This window comes from Mugil cephalus, chromosome 11 (genome assembly GCF_022458985.1).
Source record: "Mugil cephalus isolate CIBA_MC_2020 chromosome 11, CIBA_Mcephalus_1.1, whole genome shotgun sequence".
Classification (NCBI taxonomy): Eukaryota; Metazoa; Chordata; class Actinopteri; order Mugiliformes; family Mugilidae; genus Mugil; species Mugil cephalus.
In genome coordinates, this window is record NC_061780.1 from 6,978,874 (window position 1) to 6,999,639 (window position 20,766).

At 42.3% G+C, this 20,766-nt stretch overlaps 1 protein-coding gene and 1 long non-coding RNA gene across 2 annotated transcripts in view; one reads left to right on the forward strand and one right to left on the reverse strand.

The window, feature by feature from the left end:
- Positions 1-4: 4 nt before the first annotated feature.
- LOC125016404 lies at positions 5-15,876 on the forward strand. Its single transcript, XR_007113682.1, has 2 exons — positions 5-134; positions 14,521-15,876. It is a non-coding gene; the product is annotated as an uncharacterized LOC125016404 (long non-coding RNA).
- A 2,772-nt stretch (positions 15,877-18,648) lies between these two features.
- Positions 18,649-20,766, reverse strand: part of si:ch73-22o12.1 (poliovirus receptor homolog) — a 71,803-nt gene continuing 69,685 nt past the window's right edge. Inside the window, exon 10 of the mRNA XM_047599570.1 lies at positions 18,649-20,235. Within this exon, the coding sequence (XP_047455526.1) occupies positions 20,017-20,235 (219 nt within the window). The 3' untranslated portion in view covers positions 18,649-20,016. The remainder of the gene's footprint in view (positions 20,236-20,766) is intronic.

Here is a 20,766-nt window from a genome sequence, read left to right on the forward strand (position 1 = left end):
ATTCATCTCAAGCTTCAAGGGAGCCAATAAGGAGCGAGCACTGCCCCTCCTGTTTTACTGCAGAATTCCGAGGCTTGCAGCCAGCAGCATCGTGAGTCTCTAGACTGATTTTTTTTCCTAAATGGACGCACAAGGTTAGATTTTAGGTGTCGTGATTGTGTTTGTTCTTCATGTAATGTATCTATGTAACATTAAACATCGGATGTATGTGCATAAGGCTTTTGTGCATGTAATAAGCACCAATGGATGTCGTGTTGGTCCTTTCATGAGCATGTTGTGCACCTCCATATGTCACTACTGGGCCTGGACGCAGCAGACTGAAGAGAGAGCAGCAGTGTGTGTGTGTGTGTGTGTGTGTGTGTGTGTGTGTGTGTGTGAGGGAGGAAATATGAAGTTTCAACAAATTAGGGTAAAGGAAGAATCACAGTTCAGTCATTAATGTAACAATGCACATCAGGGAAGCAGAAAGCAGCCTGAAACATGACTGCTCGATCAGCAGGTACACCGTTTTGACAATGCACAGTCAGCGCTTCAGGTGATGTGGTGAGACTTGCACTCAGACGAAGGTGAGGTGAGGCGTACTTAAGTGGAAGTAAAATAAGGAATGCACCCTCGCTTGTTTTAACACCATAATTATTTTCAAGGGTCTCCATAAACCTTTCATGACATTTACGTGGACTGTTTTAAAAAAGCTCAAAATCCGGCACAACAGACAGAGAGGTGTTGTAAGAACAGCCCACACGCTAGTCCAACAAATCAAACTGCATTCTTTAAACCAGCAGAACTATGATGAACTATAAAAAAAAAAGATAAACCGGGGACTATAAGTATATAGAGGGGGGAAAATATATAATACTGGAAAAAAAACAGGCTTTCTTCTTCTTTCTTTTTTTTCCAGTCTTTGTATCAGTGCCACATGTCAGAGCATATGAGACATGCAGAGGCAAACGCAGGAACACATGCAGCAGTGAGTTACCGTTGCATCCCTTTCTCTCCGTGCTGCAGTGAGAGCACACACGCGGAGTCACTGAGTTCAGTATGCGCACACATGCACGCTTGCACAGCAATGTCTGACTTGCAAGGCAAAACTAAGAGTCATCCCTGCTGTTCCTGCAGCAGATTGCTGCCATGCCTCACTGCGCTCCTTGCTGTGGGCCTAGACGATGACCATTCAGCACCGTGGAACCCCAGAGCATCAGAATGGGAACGATTTTAGGTTTAAAGGGCAGCCGGATGCAATACTCTTCAAAACGCGCCATGCTTCGGCTGGTTTCCTCTAAAATAAGGCAGAAGGCTGACCAGTAACGCAAATTAAATTCAGCAGTGAGCAGTCAGAACGCAGGTACAGTGCATGTAAGAGGAATGCGCAGCTGGAATCTTACTCAATGTAGTATCTCAGCACATCATTGTGAATAATTTGTTTTACAATTTCATTTAATTCAATCTTTTCACAATTACAGAATAGACATGGGCTTTCTGAGGGTGCCCTGTGGTGTCTGGCAACAGAATGTTGTTAGTGGGGCCCTTGGGTCCTTTTGGGGTTGAGGGGAGGGGCCTTTGTGGATGAGGTTTGTTCCAGTGCATCCCACAGATACTTGATCAGAGGCCAATTCAACACCTTGTATATAATGATGTGTTATTCTCTGCCGGACAGAAGATTCACTCCGGCCGTACTGTACATTTAAATGGTGCAACCTGTGATGTAAATGTGCGTAAAAGTTCGGAGTTTACACCAATAAGGTTTATAAAGATAATCGTGTCCTTTCAGTCGTGGTGTTACAAACACATTCACACAATTATTAATGTAGTCACCTTTGTCTTAATATAACAGAACATTGTGTGGTCACAAGATGTTATTTATTTCTCCTATCAGTGGTCATAATGTTGTGGCTGATCTGTGTACATGAAAGATGTGTTTAAACATGACATCTGTTGTAGGCCATCTTGCCAGCAGTTTATATTATCTTATCTGCCTCATTGTCTGCAGTGAGACTGTTCCCGTCATTGTCACTTCACACACATGCACACATCCCCACTGACGAGGGTGACTTTGTCAACATGCTGCTGCTGCTGCTAATAAAGTTCCTTTCAATCTCAGTTAAACCAAAATGGCTGCCGGCAGTACCCTTTCATAACCTCCTCGGTCACTCCTTCACATTTCTCCTTCCGTCCTGCTCGCCCACCGCTACCACCACCCGGCGCCTACCCGCCTTGCAGTAAAAGAAAGGAGGGGAGGGGAACAAAATCCCCCCAATTCTTGTGCTCCACGGCAACAGCAGTCAGATGACCTTGTCTCAGACTTGTTCTGCTGAGTCAGAAATTGAGGGATGGGTGAGGGGGGGATGCGGGGAGAAAAGAACAGGAAGGAGTAGAGAAGGAGAGCGAGGGAAAACGATGACACAGAGAGGAAAGCTGGTACTTATTGTTATTCGAACAGATTCTGTCTCGGTGGATGCTGCCCACGATGGCGGTGCTGTGTCATACTAATTCACATGCGGCTGGAGGAGTAGCCGACCGTGCAGGGCTCAGTGAGGGGCGGTGAAGCCCCATGTGTGATCGTATGCGCAGTCAGTGATTTGGGAAAGCGTGGCGTCAAGGCGTCCTGTGTGAGTCAGGGCTGCAGATGAATGCTGCATGTCATGGGTTTCAGTGTCATCTGCCATGTGTGCGCAGGGTTGGTAAATGTGCATGAATCAGCCTACCTCTTTAGACATACAGCACACCTCAGGGCACTGTGGGAAAATGGCATTCACGCAAAATGTGAATGCCATTAACATGATCATTAACGTGCTGCTTTAACAACCTTTCTGTCTTGTGGAGGCTTGCCACAGTATTTAGGCTGTGGGAATTTGCTGTGTGGTAAGGCCCTGATTGGACCTGTCTTACAGTCGGGTGCTCCAGTTCATCCAAAGGGTGTCAGATGAGGTTAGAGTCATGGTTTTGTGAGAGCAAGCAAAGTTTTTCCATGTGAATCAGTCACGAAAACCGTTGCTAAATTTACATTTCATTGTATACAGCTGCATCATAAACATATATATCTATATAAATCTCAGATTCCTGCTATATAATGCTGGGATCATGTTATTATATTGCTTTCAGATTATTGGAATTAAGGGGGTGAGTCCAAGCCGTCGCATTCGGTGCTAAACCAGCAGTAAAACTGCCATCCTCCTCTAGTCAGTGAGTAACAGGGGTTTGCTGCATAGCATATCAAATGACAGCCCAAAATTAGGGTGTGCAGGGGGTGTACAGAGTAATTTGTATTTGTGTGTGTGCGTGCTTGTATATGTGCATGTGTGAAGGTGATCCGAGCTAATCCGGTTTTATAAATGTCTGACATAATCTGTGTTCCACTCACAGTGTCCAGAACAGGGAGAAGGGAGGAAAAGAGACGGCGAGGAGAGGTTAGGAGAGAGAGAGAGAAAAAAAAACAAAAAGAGGAGGTTTTCATGGTAAATCTATTTTGGAAAGTAAAAAGCATAATTATTGCACAGCAGCTGGTGCCCAGTTACCGTGACGTCCCTAAAAAAAATTAATTGTAACTTCATACGGAGTGTACCGTAACTGACAGGAGGGTGAGGAAGATGGTGGGAGATAGATGATAGAAAGACAGATGGGTTTAAAGAGGATGACAGGATTGAAGGATGAAGAGGGAGGGAGGGAAGGAGGGAGGGGGAGAAAAGGGGGTGAACTTGGTAAAAAACTAAGTTAAGACCTAGATGAAGGAAGACAGGGTCAGGAGGGCAGTGGAAAATTCCTCTGGGATTTAATGTGGACAGAGTGACAAAAGGACAGTCAATGAAGATTTGGTTATCACGGAACGACTCCAGGGAGACAGGGAGAAGCTGTAATCAGAAATTTGATAAGCAATTCAAGATAGGCCGAAAGGAACGTAGGAATTTGTCGATGTAGTGGACTGCAGGCTCGTCTGAAAGTAAAATCCATTCATGTGAAAATGCAGAAAGACAGTGACTGGTGAGAATTAATCCCATCAACTAATACAAAGGATTGGTTGTGCAATACTGTACTTAAATAGCATGTATTTTTCCGTAGGGATTCTGGTTTCAGCATTTTTGTACTGACTGAAACTTGTTTTTGTACCAAGTAAACAGTAGATATGTCCTCAGCACATGTTTTGATTTGTCAGAAAAAGTAAACTACTTGATGATGGCTTCGTTCCCAGTTAGTGCTGCAGTAAGCCCCAGGCTATTTTCCCAGCATGCACAAAAGCAAGACCTCTTCTAAAGCATTCGACATACTACACTGGGCAACCTCAGAAGGCCCATGTCCATTATCTTATGAGTCACAACTGTTTTGGAGACATAAGGGAGAACTACACAATATTAGGGAGGTGGTCATAATGTTAAGATGATCAGTGTGTACAGTCAAAAGCCTGGTATGAAAAAGGTGGTGATTCTTTATTCTGCCTTACCAGGCCTCTGCTCAGGTTGAAGCTGGGTGGAGCTATCTAGGGAATAATGTGAGGTCACCAGACTATTGTGCTAGTGAGGTTTCTCTTTCCACGCACAAAGAGGGACAATAAAGGCAACCAGAGAGTGTACATATTATTCAACATAGTTTGCGCAAATCCATAAAGTATAAAGTCAGCGTTTCCTCAGATTTGTATTCCTGGAAGTGCAGACATAGACAAATTTACAGGACACATACAGTAGCTGGAACATTTAGCCAAATAAACAGAGCAAGGCAAATTTAAATGAAATCAGAGACTTATTGTGTTATATTTTAAAACCTTGGCTCTGAATTCAAATAGACCTTTTTTTTCACAGTGGACATTTTAACTTTCTGTAGCAGGAAAAGCGCAAGTGTTACTAATAACATTAACAATGGCTGTGTGCCATTCGAGCGTTCCAGTAATCCATGCCAACGAGAGCAGCATGCACGACAGAAGCGCCCGGGACCTGGGACACCTACTGCAGCCATTAATCATCTTTTTAATTACGGCTGTGCTTTTCTGGCTGTGACATGTCAAAATGTGCCCCACGAAAGAGAAACAACATATATGGAGTTCGTAAAGGACAAAGTGGAAGTGGTAAATCCGGAAGAGATAAAGTGAGAGGCGGTCGTGTAATGAAATCAGAGCTCCCAGTCCATCCAGGATTTTATCTCACGCCTGACTGTGCACGTAAATCGACATATGTATCATACGCAGCATCTGAGGTTCATTTCATGATCAAATGTACACATGCCTTCAGCTTGCCATCGTTCAAAGCGTCTGTAGTAAATCTTGTCCAGTGGTCTCTCCTTCCATCTGTGGTTCTAAAGCATTTCATCTCCTCCTGCCTGTCCCCTCCTCCCCTTCCTCCTTCTCCTCCTCCGCCTCCTCTGGTAGCTGTTCTTTCAACACCACAGTTACCCCCCATCACATTTTTGCTTATCTACCTACATCGTAGAATCATTTGCAAACGCATAATTAGGAATGTCATGGTTCTAATGTGAAGTTAAAGTTGATCTTAAATATGTTTTTTTTTTTGTTGTTGTTTTTTTTTACTCAAGTGAATATGTGTGGGCTTGGTTAATGTATTTCCCTGAGAGCTTATGAGATGTTAATGTTTTCTACCAGAGTCAGTGGCTTAGATATAACAGCTTTTTATAAACACAGACTAATGGATAAAAAAAACAGTGAGTGAATGAATGAAGGTAAAGAGCCTTTAATGATGTCTGCAAGGCCATTAGGAAGCAGACTTCCATCCAGTTGCTGATCATTTTAACTTTCTGCTATTAGGTATTTATTTTCAGTATGCACTTAAAGCAGGCTTAAACTCCATTAACACCGTCAACTTAAAAATGGTAGTATACTCTTCCCAAATCATTCTTTTTTTAGTCGTATTAATTCCTTCAAATGTGACTTGTCTGTCATTAAAGATACAAATTAAACATTTTCTTTCTGTGGCAGATGAGAGGCTGCCAGTCCTTTTTGTTGACCATGCACTGCACTAGATTAAGGAGGTATTCTGTACCGTGGAGCTGATCCAATCTTTACTTCCCATTTCATATTATTTTTGATAACGCTTTATGATTACGTACTCATCGTTGATCTAGTTTTGCTGAACTGCTGAACTACCTCACGTCTCTTATTTAAATCTTCTTACTGTAGTAAACAATTCAAATCCACCATATGTGCACACTAATCTCTGCAGAACTAGTGCCAGGTATTTTACTATGTATGAAATAGATTTGTTAAATCCCCTTAGCACTTAATAATATTGTGCATTGCACAGATTATTGTGGTTGCCAGGCTGTTTATTATTTTGTTGTGCTGGGTTTAGTTAGGTGTCTCACTTTCACCTAAAATATGTAGTGTCTATTAAAAACATATTTTTAATAGGTTATTTTAGAGATAAACTGCAAAGCAGCTGTTTTCACTGAAGCATGTCCATCAAAGAGTGAGCGCTGTAGAAACAGTATATTTACATATACTATATATTTATATTATATATTTAATATGAAGCTCAAATATAACACTGTAAAAATCGCAATTATTGCACACCAGTGGGTGTTACCTCAGTTACCATAAAAATTGCTAAAAAAAATAAATTATTATTTCATATAGAGAGCACCACAACTGACAGGAGGGTGCGGGTGCAGTTTAGACACACCTACATTTAATTAGGCCTCCTAAGACAAAGTAATTAACCACTACAAATGAAAACACCTGTTTATTGTGGAGAAAAGCTGGTGAGAGATTTAGAGATATCACTTAAAATTGTGGAAACTGTAGCTATTATTTTCTTTCCTGAGCTTAAGAAGATTGATATCTTCTATCTTTTATCTTCTCTTCAAGTGGAACTCGAGAACGTGTGGCTATGACACAGGAAGTCGTGCACTTGTTTAGTGTTGTTTGGTGTGGTAACATGAGTAGTGAGAACACCGGTGCTAGGCAACGGTTGGTGCCAGGGAACCAGCATGGCTAACAATAAGCTAATGACTGGCTAACTTAATGTCCAAAAGACTTAATGAAAGGATTAGGCTGTTGGGAATATTAACATTTGACACATATATGACACCATTAATTAACCTGCACCATTTCTTCACCATCAGCAAGTGGTCCAACTCAATGTTATGTTTACAATACTCCATGAAATAACTTTGACTGGCTCATTAACCACAATATTTTTACAGTTTGGCCTTTGTACGTCTTAAACAATTAATGTTAAAATATATGTACTGGGCTTAGGGTGTTGGCATTCACACATTTTAATTTAACACACAAGACAGCACAGGCTAGTCGTTTCTGTTTCCAGTATTTGGATTTTGTATTAAGATGTATGTATGTATGTATTTTCAAACTACTGAACTCCTGTTAAAGTACAGATTCCAACAGCTTGTCCAAACAAGGCAAAGGCTTAAGGTTGACAGGTCATCAGCGTTTCATATTCTTGAGCCTCCATGAGACAAATTGAAACATTAGATTATAGATCAAAGATTAATTTATAACATTTGATGCAATTCTTTTAGTATTTAACAAAGCACAGTCATTTGTGTCTAATGCCCAAATGTCGAATTGCTTTGTAAAGGAGGTCACTAGGATGAGGCAAAATTACTTTTTAGTGCTGTGATTATTCAGCAGATTAGCACACACGCCTTTCATTTACAATGTAAACTGCTTAAAATCTATGAAGTATTAATATGTATATTTTTAAACTTATTTAATTAGTCTTTTACGTAGTGCTGCTATATTTACCATCCAGCCTCAAATCCCTTTTCTATCCCAGACAGGACATTTGACTAAATCTGTTGTCTGTGGTGGCCATTTTGCTGACTGACTCTCTGATCAAGCTGCTTTGAAGCTGTGCGCTTCGTGCTTTTCAAGTCTGCTGAGCTTGTAGTGTGTCATGCTCACTTATTGTAAAGGAAAAGGTCTGCCTCGTTCAGACGATGCTTGCTAACCGTAAGCACGGGTCAAGTATCCCCTCCCCTCCCCCAACTGTGTGCATTGCCGTATCTGCAGGCGTGCACTTTTCGTCCCCGTGACGAGTTACCTGTTATGTCGAGCAGAGCAGGATGCGAATGTGAGCATGTAAGGTATTTTGTCAGCATCCAGGACTCATTGTTGCCTGTGAGGCGGTAAGAATGTGTGTGGGTAGCGAGTACAGTAAGTAGCCTCAGGAGTGATGGGAATGATGACAGAACTGTAGCAGAGCAGGAGTCGAGCCATGTGCTCTGCGGGGGGAACTGGCCCTTTAATATCTATCGGCCAATCCAGCAGGGGATGCTGGGAGCAGGCCGTCCTTGGGAGCGACCTTGTAGGGGGACTGAGGGATGGCGGGGTTGATGAGGGAAGGGCGCACAGAAAGGCCAGATAAAGGAGAGGGGCTGCTGCAGAGAGTACACGATGTCTGGAGCGAGGCGTGAGTTCACAGCAAGAAGAAATGGGAAATTCTGCACGAAAGGCATTTAACCGCTGCGTGAAACAGACAGTATGGATACAATAAATAGACATATCGTTTGATGCAGACAGATGAGTGAGAGAAATATAGTTGAGGACACTAAGAGGATTAAAAAGTTCAGCTGCGTAGTACCGCCTAACTCCACCTCTGTTTTTTCTTTCACCCTCCCTCTGTTGCGGTGGTGCAGACGTCAAACCGTCCAGATTAAATTGACACCGTGCCACAGTCTAACATTGCATAACAGTTTCTCTGAAAGGGATGAAAGAGAGGAAAAAGAAAGGGGCTTGGATTAAGAGGTGGTTAGAATGTGGGCACAAAAAAATGAAGAAGACGGTAAAGATTCACACCACTCGCGTATTAGTACAGTGCATATGGAAGCCAGAAGATGGAGGAGTGAGCTGAGTAAAGACAGGAAATGGTGGGGGAACATCACCTGACTGTCACATCTCTGAAGCTCACTTATTACCATATCATCTCATTAGTTTAATCCATACAAAACCACACCGTAAAGAGGACATGTTGTAATTTTGTCCCACACCATTACACAGAGCAGTAACTAGAAGTAATTCATCACACAACCTTTACTAAGACCTCCATATGTTGGCAGATTTTGTTATCTACAAATAAAGCCGTTCTCGATACTCTGTAGTTGACATAGCTCTTCATATTTGCTAGGCACACAGTGTTCAGTGTTATTGATATTCTTATGTAACTTATCTGCATTAAGGCAGAGTACTGCTTCAGAGATAATATCCAGGCTGTAGTTTTTAACCTAAAGGGAAATGCAAGATTGAATATGTTCTGGTTTCAACTCAGGTTCATTATAAGCCAATTCATCTTGATAGTAGTCTAACAACGCGTTCACTTGCATAGTGCTAACTCAGGTATCCAGGTCTGCTCCGTATGTGGTGTCAGCAGCAGGTACAGCCACGCTGTGGTCCCGCCAGATGTGTGGCCCCATTCTGTTCCAGATGATGGAGTGTCTCTGAGCGTGCATCTTAAATGAAAGTCGTTGTTATTAAGGGAAACAAATCCAAACCGACATGGCCCTGTGTGAAAAAACTGTTTGCCCCTCCTGTTAAAACTTAACTCAACTGTGGTTAATTTTTCTAGCCACACCCAGACCGGATTACTGCCACAACTGTTCCACACCTGCCTGACAAAGTGAAGTGGACCAAAAGATCCTCAAAAGTTACACATCGTGCAAAGATCCAAATAAATTCAGGAACAAATGAGAAATGAGCTGAGATGTATCAGTCTGGGAAAGGTTATAAAGACATTTCTAAAGCTTTGGGACTCCAGTGAACCACAGTGAGAGTTATTATCCACAAATATTGAAAACATGGAACAGTGGTGAACCTTCCCAGGAGTGGCTGCCCGAACAAAATTATCCCATGAGTACGGCGACGACTCATCCAAGAGGTCACAAAAGACCCCACAACAACATCCAAAGAACTGCAGGCCTCCCTTGCCTCAGTTAAGGTCGGTGTTCATGACTCCACCATAAGACTAGAGATTTAACTGCTGTTGTGCCCAAAGAGTCACCGTAATGGACGGCTAGCTGGCTGCTATGCTAATTGGGCAACCTCAGCAATGTTTTTAATATTACTGCACCCAGTCACCTCAGGAACACGCCCGCACTTTGTCCCATGGCCCCTCTCTACTCGCTAACACACAGTACATCACTGCAGAGAAAAAAATGTGCCTCGGCTCACTGTTCTAATTTTGGTTGTTCATTTGTCTTCTGAGTGTGTGTTAGGTTTTTGTGCAGAAAGTGGCTTTTTGTTTCCGTGTCTTCCGTCCCCCAGGCTTGTCCGCTGCATGTGTATCAGTGCCCTTATCCCGAGCTCTGGCAGAAAGAGGCTGCTGTGTGCTTGTTACCGGCTCTCACAGACATTGTTCTCTCAGTTGGAGTGTGTGTAAGTTACTTGGTAATTGGCTCTACACTGGCTGCAGCTCTGTCCCCTCTGTGTGCATTCACACGTACAGTCACAAGCTGCAGCCCAACTGTAAGCTGGTGGGTGAGAGCTGTGTATTCTTTGTGACAGGTAGCATGTTACTGAGACTTTCATTACTGAGCAGATACCAAAGGTCCACTGTTGAATGGTAAGGGGAACGCTGTCACGGTCACCTCAATGGAAATGACCCCGGAGATGGGAGGAGGTTACCCTGGCAACCACCAGTCCTTCTCTGTCCCTCCCCCTTTTCATTTCTTCATCCCATTACTTGTCTGTCATTCATGCTACAAATGATTACTCAAGATGTGAAAAGGGGCTTACATAATATACGATAGCTTAGTTAAAATCGAGGCTAGCCACATCACACATTTCAATAAAACATTTTTCCCAAGAACATCGTCAGACCACATTGCCTGGTATCCCTTCATGATGCAGACAAGTATGGATGCTTGGTCTATTCATCTCCTCGCGGCTGGACTGCAGTGTAATGTGTGTTTGGATTCCTTCCAGAAGTCTCCAGCCCGCTGCTTGGATACTAATGAGATAGCGTTAACACCTCCAACTTCCCTTGCAAACTACAACACCGACCGGTCTCTGTCTGAGGAGGAGTTAGCAACTCCTCTCCAGATCAGTGTGTTGTATCTATGTAAACACACCTGCCTAGCACTATCCCCTATGTTTAGATGCTGCTAATCTGCACCGGCAAATGCATGATGTCAAGGAGACAGGGCTGATGTGATTTTCCAGCCCCTCACTCGATGACCTTCTCAGCACCATTTTGATTCTGTCCTAGCAGAAATCAGACCTCAAGCGTAGCTGCATCCCGACCACTGAAACATACCTCGCTTCATCTTCAAACGGCAGTTGAATTTAAAACATATTTAAAACATCGGCATTTAATTATCTTGTCGGCCATGTTAAATCCACAGCGACTTATTCATTCATCCTCTTCGGGCGCAAGAAATGTCAGCTGGACAAGAATGCTTCACAAAACGCGAATGATACTGCAGGAAAAAGGGCTTATGTGTGCAGTTTTCCTGCTTGTATGTCATCCTGCCTCGCATCCCCTACAGACTTCTGTGTTCTCTCCCCATTCTCACCTCTCACACGCATCCTCTCTTCTCGCTTCTTGTCCTTCATTTTTTTTCTCCCTTGCCAGTGGCCTCATGGTGAGTCTAATTCGAGCTGTAACACGTCAGTCGACTTTTATTGCCCCAGATATGTGTGTCTTATGCATGTATTTTTCCCATCGAACATCTTGAGTGGATGTGCGTGTGTGCCACACGCGTGAATAGATGAGTTGTGTGATGACGAGAGAGGAGATGAAACAGGGGGGATGGGAGGCAGTGAGTCTCCAGGGTCATTTGAGTGGGATGACCCAAACGGCTGATTGGTTAATTCCCTGTCCTCTGAGCTATCCCATGATGCTTAGAGGAAGGATAGCTCCCAAGGTTATGCATGCAAACACATGGGAGAACATGCGGCTTGTAACACAACTGCACACATGCACATTGAAGTGGAACCTTGTCCCCAGCAAAGCCTGAGGGATTGTCACATTTCCATTTAAACTGCAACAGACGTGTTATGGCAGTAAATCATAGGTCATTCACATCCTCAGAAGAGCAAGGTGAGATGTAGTCAGAGGACAGAGGGGCTAAACATAAACAGAGGTTCTCAGAAGGTGATATATTGAAAAAAAATATATTGCTGTTTTGTCTTGTCCTTATATTGCTCTATAAAGAATAGAAATTGTCCTCAAACAGAAATTAAATGCCAACAACTAACAAAAGTTGCTACTCAATTAATTGAATCCAATAAAAAAAATGTACAGCTCCTTAAAAGTGTTGGATATTGTTGTACTGGTAGAATCATTCCATGTTTTGTGCTATGAGCAATTTTGAGATGTTTGGACCATTGATTTTATATCTTCAAAACAGTGGTTAACATTTTTATTTGAGCTCATGCTACTTTTGGTCTATGAGTTTTTGGGAAACCAACCGAGTAAATTTACATTAACCTTATGTTTCATACAAGGCCATACTGAATACCCAGTGTGTATTACTTCTTCAGCCAGATCAGATCTGTACAGGAGCATAATGGGGTTCTGCTACTAACCCTTATGCTACTCTAATGACATGGCACAACATTATGACCAGTGGCAGGAAACGTAAAAAAACATTTACTGTCTTTTGACAACTCATTGTTCTGCTGGGAAACGTTTGGACCTGGCATTCATGTGGACGTTACTAGACATGTAGCAATAACACTCCTTGATGTCAGCAGTCATCCCCAGCAGGATGCAGTCTGACACAGACACACACACAAAAACAGTTCAGAAACAACATAAAACACGTATAACAGTACAAGGTGTTGACCTGGCCTCCAAATTCACTAGATTCTAAACTGATCACGTATCTGTGATCAACAGAGGCCCCTCCTCTAAACCCATAGGACCCAAAGGTCCCCACTAACAACATTCTCTTCAGACACCACAGGACACCCTCAGAAGGCCCATGTCCACTTTCTGATGAGTCACACCTGGAGGCACAAGGGAGACCTACACAATATTAGGTAGGTGGTCATAATGTTATGCCTGATCTGTTTATATGTGTTCTTGTGGCCTTTGCTAATAATGCTTGTAGCTCTTATTGATAAATTCAAACCCTGCAAAGCTGCTCCTCTGAGGATTATGGAGAATTGTGTGTGAAGGCTTGACCAAACTGAGACAAACACCTGGATACACCCTGGCAAGCTAACAATCAGAGACACATACACACTGCTCATTAACCCGAGTAGCTCTGACCAGTGAGTAAGGCATGATTCATTACATTATGTCATGTTAGCTAGCACATGTTAACATGTGGTGCTACTAAATCAAGACTAGTTTACTGTAACTGAATGATCAGCTGGACCATTCATCGCCCTGTGAAAACATGCTATTACCAAGTGTTTCACTGGCAGCATTTGAGGCATTGAGTGTGTGGCTGTGTATGAGATGGAAAGGGTTGCATGTGTGCCCAGAAATGTGATTTCGGACTGAATGATATTAGCAATGGATAAAGGGGAGGGAGTTTGGATATGTGCTCAAGAGCCACTCAGTTGTTCAGCTGCTGTGTCATCACTGGGGAATAAAAAACATCTGGCAAACAGAGTGTGCTGGCCTTGACTGACTGGTTTTACTCATTTACACACTCAGTCACAATCAAGCAAAGAATTACCATGATTAGGAAATCTGTCTTTCCTCAGTGCAGGGGTAACTCAATTGTAATGAATTAGACAAATGGCCGAATATTACGTGTCGATGCATTTGCACAAACAGCTTTTATTTATTCATGTCTCATACAAGTTGTTTTCTGGTGGTTTGTAGCAGCGTTTCCCTTGATTATTTGGACAGATGACAAATTAGACGTGGAATAAATAAGCGCAGGCACCTAATGGATTCAGATGCTTTCAGACAATGAGAGATCATGAATACTTTCATGAGTATAATCAATCAAGACTTGGAGAATTCGTGCCAAGGAGCACTGAAGTAACAAGACGGCCCAGTACCTTTGACATGTCACCAATTTGTATGTCCCTCCATAACCTGTTATCGTTTCTTGGCAACAAGCACAAAGGCTGCAAGTTCAATAATATCTAGATGTTGACTCTTTCCAAAAAGGAATTTTATATCGTTTATGAACATTCACACATGTGATTTGAGGCAACATACCAGTGGTCATTTATCAGTGGATTACCAACAATTCTTTCCTTCTAGAAAAATCTAATGGATGGAATATTTTTTTCCTGACTAGTGAATTATATATTTACTTGTAGATGTGTGCTCTTCATCTCAACAACAAAGCAGAAGCCATTTGTAAAGCAATTAGCCACAGCTTCATTTTTCTCTGTCCTCTGATTAATTCTGAACCAGAATAACATAAGCTGTTTAATGGCATCATGATCATTTTTATGACATATCACTGATCGTAATTACATAAGGATGAATTAACGTCATGTATATGAAAATCTAAAGCCTATCGTGTTTCAGCTCATCCGGATGATAAAGCATTTTTCTCCTCTGTTTTCTCCACTGCATCGTGACTCCGCTCCATGACGACTTAAGACAATAGCACCTGACTCCCCTCTCTCCTTTCTGTTTGTCTCTTGTGCAGGTGAAGCACTTGCCCACAGATAAAGATGCCGTCCTACAGCCTGCGTCTGCAGCGCAGGCCACATGGCTGTGATTGGAGGAAGAGGAGACATGCCCCCGTTTGCCTGGACCAGAGACCAGACTCAGCGTCACGTGACCGGAGTAAGAGGACTCATGTTGCTGTGCTTGTTGAAAATGACCATTGCCTCTGTTAACACAAGCGCAAAAATAAAAAGAGAAATGCGGAGGGGAAGACAGGTGTTGTGAGAATGAAACTGACACGTGTGAGCCAAAGAATGTGTAATGCAGCAGCCACTTCTCGCTGCAACACTATCCTCTCCCACACTTGGCATCTCAGGACAGGAAGAAGATTTTATCCTGGCCAAGTCAACAGCCTATTGTTGATAACTCAGTAAGTAGTTACAACTACGAATAAAGTCATGAGTGATTTGACGTTACTCCAGAAGACATTTAAAAGGACACTTTTAAAGAACACCTCGTCTTCTTGTACGAGAAAAGACGGGGGTAGTTAAAGGGAGTTGTTAACCAGTTACAGAAGAAAGATGCAATCTGAGCTGGTGGCATTAAATATTAAACATTGTTTTAAACCAAGTGGCATCATGGCTTCCCCGGGGAACTGAAGCTGCAGACATCACAAACACACGCAGGGTTGCACAAATAGAAACACAATCACTAGATACCTAATCCACTAGGCAGTGTTCCTTGATTACCACTTCTCTATCGGCATCTCTGCACCAACACGTTACTTCCACAACAATAAAATATCTCCTTCCTTTCGGGGTCTCAGGTATTTCAACAATAACAATATTGTTTTGTATAAGAAAAGGACTGAACGTAAGAGGCCACTTTGCATCACTGAGGGAATAAGTGACACATTTTTCCATCTCTCATTTATGAGTCAAAGACACGTTCTGAAGGCATGAAACACAATCAGCTCTGCGTCTAGCATATTAATCACATGGTGGCTGTTGTGCAGCGTGACCGAATCTAAGACGCACAGCTGACAGACGTCGAGATTTCAAGGTAAATAAAGAACCTGCACTTGTGACAGTTCAAAAGCTACACAGATTTGCTGATTTTCTTTGCTGATCGTATGAATCGGCAAAGGATGCGTTGTGCTGACAATACTGAATGTGTTCAGTGTTACAGTGAACTCGCTTGTCATGTGAGCAAAGTCCTCGCTTTTCCTTCGACACGAGTATTTTCATTTGAATGAAAGAAATATTTCTGTTGATCACAATTATATAGGTAAATAAAGACGTGTGATTAAAATCACTGGGTGTCCCATAAACAGTGATGGAGGTACAATTCTCACATTTGTCTTTCTCCACTAATAAAAGCGCTCAAAAAAAAAAAAGTACAGAAGATTGCATTAAATTTCCATCACCTTATTTGTGTGGCCTTGTGTTTGTAGAGCTTCTATGCTATGCTGCATCATCATTATTTCATCAGTCGATCTGCTGGATAACACTGTTTATTCTAGTTGTTTATTATGCTCACAGCATGTTAATCCTGCTCCATCCATACTGAGTTTTGTATAGTTGCATATAAATACATAGACAGTACTGTAATGTGACTGTGCTTTTATGCATGAAAAAGTATATAGCAATGACAGCCTCAAGGCCCATTCAGAAGACTTTTGATATAAAACATGTGTGAAACAACAATTTCATCTCTCAACGCTGCAACACCTTCAGTTCTTTGACGATATGGCTCCGTACATGAACCCACATTTCAGTGTGTTGATGTAGAAACTGTCACATTTAATAAATACATGTAAGTTAATGCTTAATAATCTTCCTCCAAAACATAGACGGTTTATTTCCCCCTCACATTTACTATTATTTTTGTAGAGATGTAGAGCAGTGAGAACATTGAGGCACAAGCAGTTCAAATTTGAATGAGTCTGATCTGATCTAGCCCCCCTCCCCCTCCCCCTCCCCCTCCCCCCCAGCTGTCCACTGGCCTTGTGTGCCCTCCACCTTCAGCTCCTGTTTAATCCCCAAAGCTCCTCTCTCTGCCTCTTTCACAGGCTGTGTCCCTTATCGACTCCAGCCGCTCTATCAGTTTCTCCCCCTTGTCCACTTGTCTCCAGCCTCACATGCCTTCCCTAGTGCGCGGGCGTCTCGACAGTGTCACTCACCATGGTGCCAGTGTTCGTGCCTCCCTCGTCCTCTTGCTCTCCTCTCGTGCAGTGTGTCCTTCTGGCCTGGTGTTTACACAATCGGCGGCGTTGAGTGGTTAAGCCAGGTGGAATAGCAAATAAATAGAGATATGGAGAGAAACAGGAGCATGTGGATTATATACATGTCAACAATTTGCTTACACTGCACTACACACACACACACGCCACCTCCATGGCAGGCTAGTCATGTATTCACGTCTTTTTTGAGACAATACGATGTGTCATCTACGTCCATTTACAGCTCTATATATAGATACCAAGGTCTTTAGCTGTGCTCTAATCCGTGCCAAGCCTGTTTTTACATATACTCACCAACCATGCCATCAGTATACAGCCAAACATGCTCATCATTGTCATACACATGATGAGACTGGGCAGAGTCTCTCCATCAGTTCAGGTCACTAGTGGTTTAAAAAGAGCACTCACTTCAGTTTACGTGTGTGAAGAGTGGCTCTTTCTGAGCCTGCACCGTGTGGCCATACTTCTGTTCAACCAGCAGTCAAGGTCATTCGGCAAATCCGCCCTTACCTACTTCGCTGAAAGCCAAATCAGTCGTTTCCTCCTTCCCCCATCTTTTCTGTCCACCGCCATTCTCCCAATCCCTCTCTTCTGCCTCTATTTTTAAACCAGCTTAGCAGCATTGAAGGCACGAGAGGTTTATTCTCTACCGTCTCCTTCACTCATTACCTGGCTGCCAATTCACAAAGTCTGGTAATCCCATAATGCTGCCACTGCACAGATCACTGCTAGTTTCCAGAAAAGTAGCACAAATCCCGAGAACGTTTGCCATTTAAAAACGCGTTCCTTTCTCTTACATTCAACCGTATTTCTTTTGAATGGTGGTGTCTTTTCTTTATTACTGCACTGAGAGCCTGTGCATTTCCATCATACTGACTCACTTAATCAATACATGTAGCCATTAGAGCTGCAACACATCCCAGATCATATGTATTGATCAGGATGTTTAAATAGAAAGTAATGTACATTGCAAAGTCGCTATAGGGTTGTGCAGCTCAGCTAAATTTAGAAATAATCCATAAACAGAGAGTTGAGTTCATGTCACCTTCTCACCTGTAGTGTAACACACAGGATGAAAATCAGAGCAATTAGAGCAGGGTGAGTTTTCAGGGCTTCTGCAGAGGAAGCTGACCTTGGTGTTAAAAGTCTTGAATGGCCTTCAGTTGGTAAAATACATTCTGTCAGCAATAAGCCCGTTACACATTCAGTACTTCTTAGAATCCCCATTTACTTGTGTGACCAGAATACAGGCAGGGAACACACTGCAGAGTCACGGTGTGCTATGCTAGGCAGGCCTCACCTTCCTCTGCAGTACCTAAGGCTAATCTGCACCAGCGCTGGCTCATTCAGGACACTGCTGCACACTGTAGCGGATAAGCCGCAAGACACAAGTGGTTTATACGTGTGAGTCAGTAGTGGAGGAAGGTGATGTATGTAATATATATATATACATCCTTGTATTCAGCATGTGGAAAAATGCTCATTTGCCCTTTTTTATTTTGGTGCAGTAACGGTGCTGGAAATGTAGCATACCGATCTAAAAATAAACCGCATCTTGTGCCAGGGCTCTTCATGGACTGTGAATATGAGATTGAAGGAAACGCAGCTTAGATAGAAAGAGATGACTCAGACGAAAGGAGGGAAAGCACAAAACAAATGGCTGCCACTGTGTCAGGTGTGGTGAAGCCCACCGCAGTCCTCACTGATGAATGCTGCAACAAGATGGCAGTCGCTCACAGTGAAAGACCTCTTCCTAATTTTCTGTGGTTCTGTATCAGACATTAGCAGGTCACGACTTAACTGTCTGAGAGATACTGGCATTCTCGGCCCACACTGCCCCCATCTGGTTAAAAGTGGGAATAACAAGTCAGGGGAGAAAAGAGCTGTTGCTCCTGCTGCTGCAATGAATACAACCGTCACACAAAGTCGAGTGATTTGACCAGGATCACAGTTTCAGCGTTTATTGAATCAACAGGATGGCTTTGAAAGTACAATTTGTGAGGTAAAACTGATTAAAACATCAAACATGAGAACAAATCAGTTAAATAAAAGAAACAGGTCATTGGTGCCGCCTCTCAAAAAAGACACCTTTAAGTTTGAGATGGAGAGGAGTAAATCCTAAATACTACTAACCTGATTAACCCTTGACCCTGGTAGTTGACGCCTGTATCAGTATAGTAGCTGGCTCTGAGGGCACCTTTGAACCTTTGATTAAACTCTATAATTTATCCTCTACTAGAGAGATTATTTGGAACAGATTTTATTGGTATAATACAGATTTACCCCGAACCATCTGAGAATGCTGCAATACAAAGTAATGATAATAATAATAACAAAAAATGTAAAAAAACAAACAAAAAAAAAAATATAGATATAACTATACCATTAAAAGCACCACAACAGTTAGAGTGCTTTGTTATTATGGCTTGAGGATGGATGGATGCAAGAAAGAAAAAAAAACAGTGTCACATATAAACAAAAACATAGAAGGCACAGGCCATTTCATCCAAGTTCAATCACTTGCTCTTTTTTTTTTTTGTTTTTCCATCAGACCTGAATGGCATTAAAGTCTCACATCAAAGGCAAAGGTCATATGCAAAAACCTGTTCAAATCATTTTAACACAAACAGTGTTGCTCCAGCAGTTAACCCCCCCTGATTGCAGTTTACAGCCTAATGCTGCCACGGTCTGTGGCTCTCGTCTTGGTGCTGCCTGATTAACTGCGGCTAATAGCTTCTCCGCAGGATATTTGTTTTACACAGACTTCATGCCAGCTGGGTTTGGAAACCAACCACAACACGAGACTAGACGGAGGTAAAAGTACCCATTCACTGTGCTTATTCTAACTGAGCTGTGTCAGTGACCATGATATGTCTGACGGCCTCACATTCACATTCAACGCAGACATCTGTTTTGTGCTCTTGTAATCCAACAGTGTTTGTAAATTGAACATAATCTGATAATCAGCATCTGCCTTAAAATGATTCGTATTTGTCTACAGTTTGCAAAGAACAGTTCTATTAAATTCTGCTTTAGCAACATTTTGTATCTTGCTGGCTCAAGTTTCAAATGGTGAATTTGTCAAAGAAGCAACCCACAGCTGAACCTGATTTATTTAATAATAAAGACTAGCAGTAACCTGAAATTCACAACCAAGCCTACAATATTCACATATTCAAGTTGGTACTTAATGCCTGTCTTATTCAAGCAGAAAGGAGCATTCATCCAGTCATGCACACACACACAGTATTTACAACATATCAGTGTCTTTCCGTCGCCTCTGACCCCCCACCTTCACACGTACATGGCGGGCGACATAAAGCTTTCACCGCGATTCACATTGGGGCCCCGGTGATGGTCCTGGGGGTTGGCATCTCTGTTCATGTAAGGAGGCAGGACCTCGCTGTCCTCAGGGTCATCCCAGCCAGAGGGGGCAGCAGAGTGGTAATGCTCTCTGTCACCACCATCATCATCGTCGTCATCATCATTATAGTCTGGGGAGGCATCCAGGTCCTGCAATCAGCAAACCAAAGGTAAGCACGTCATGGAAACTACATTACGTTGGTTCCTCCTTAGATCGATAAGTGTATCTTCGTAAAAAAGTGCAGTGTCACAACGCATTTCTCACAGTTTAATGATCAATGTTTAGTCGGACGTGTCTGAGATGAGTCTGATTTATACACATAAATAAATAACCAAATGGACATTCTGCTTGAATATCAGCAGCAGAAAATTTACAATGTTTGAAATAAATGAAGTATTTGGTCATTCGAATGTTGATTTAAGATCAGCCCTCTGTCATTAACTGTATGTTTTTCTAAAATACATACATATATACACACATATATATGCACGTATATACATACATATACACACATATGCACGTATATACATACATATACACACATATGCACGTATATACATACATATACACACATATGCACGTATATACATACATATACACACATATGCACGTATATACATACATATACACACATATACATACATATACACACACATATATATATATATATATATATATAT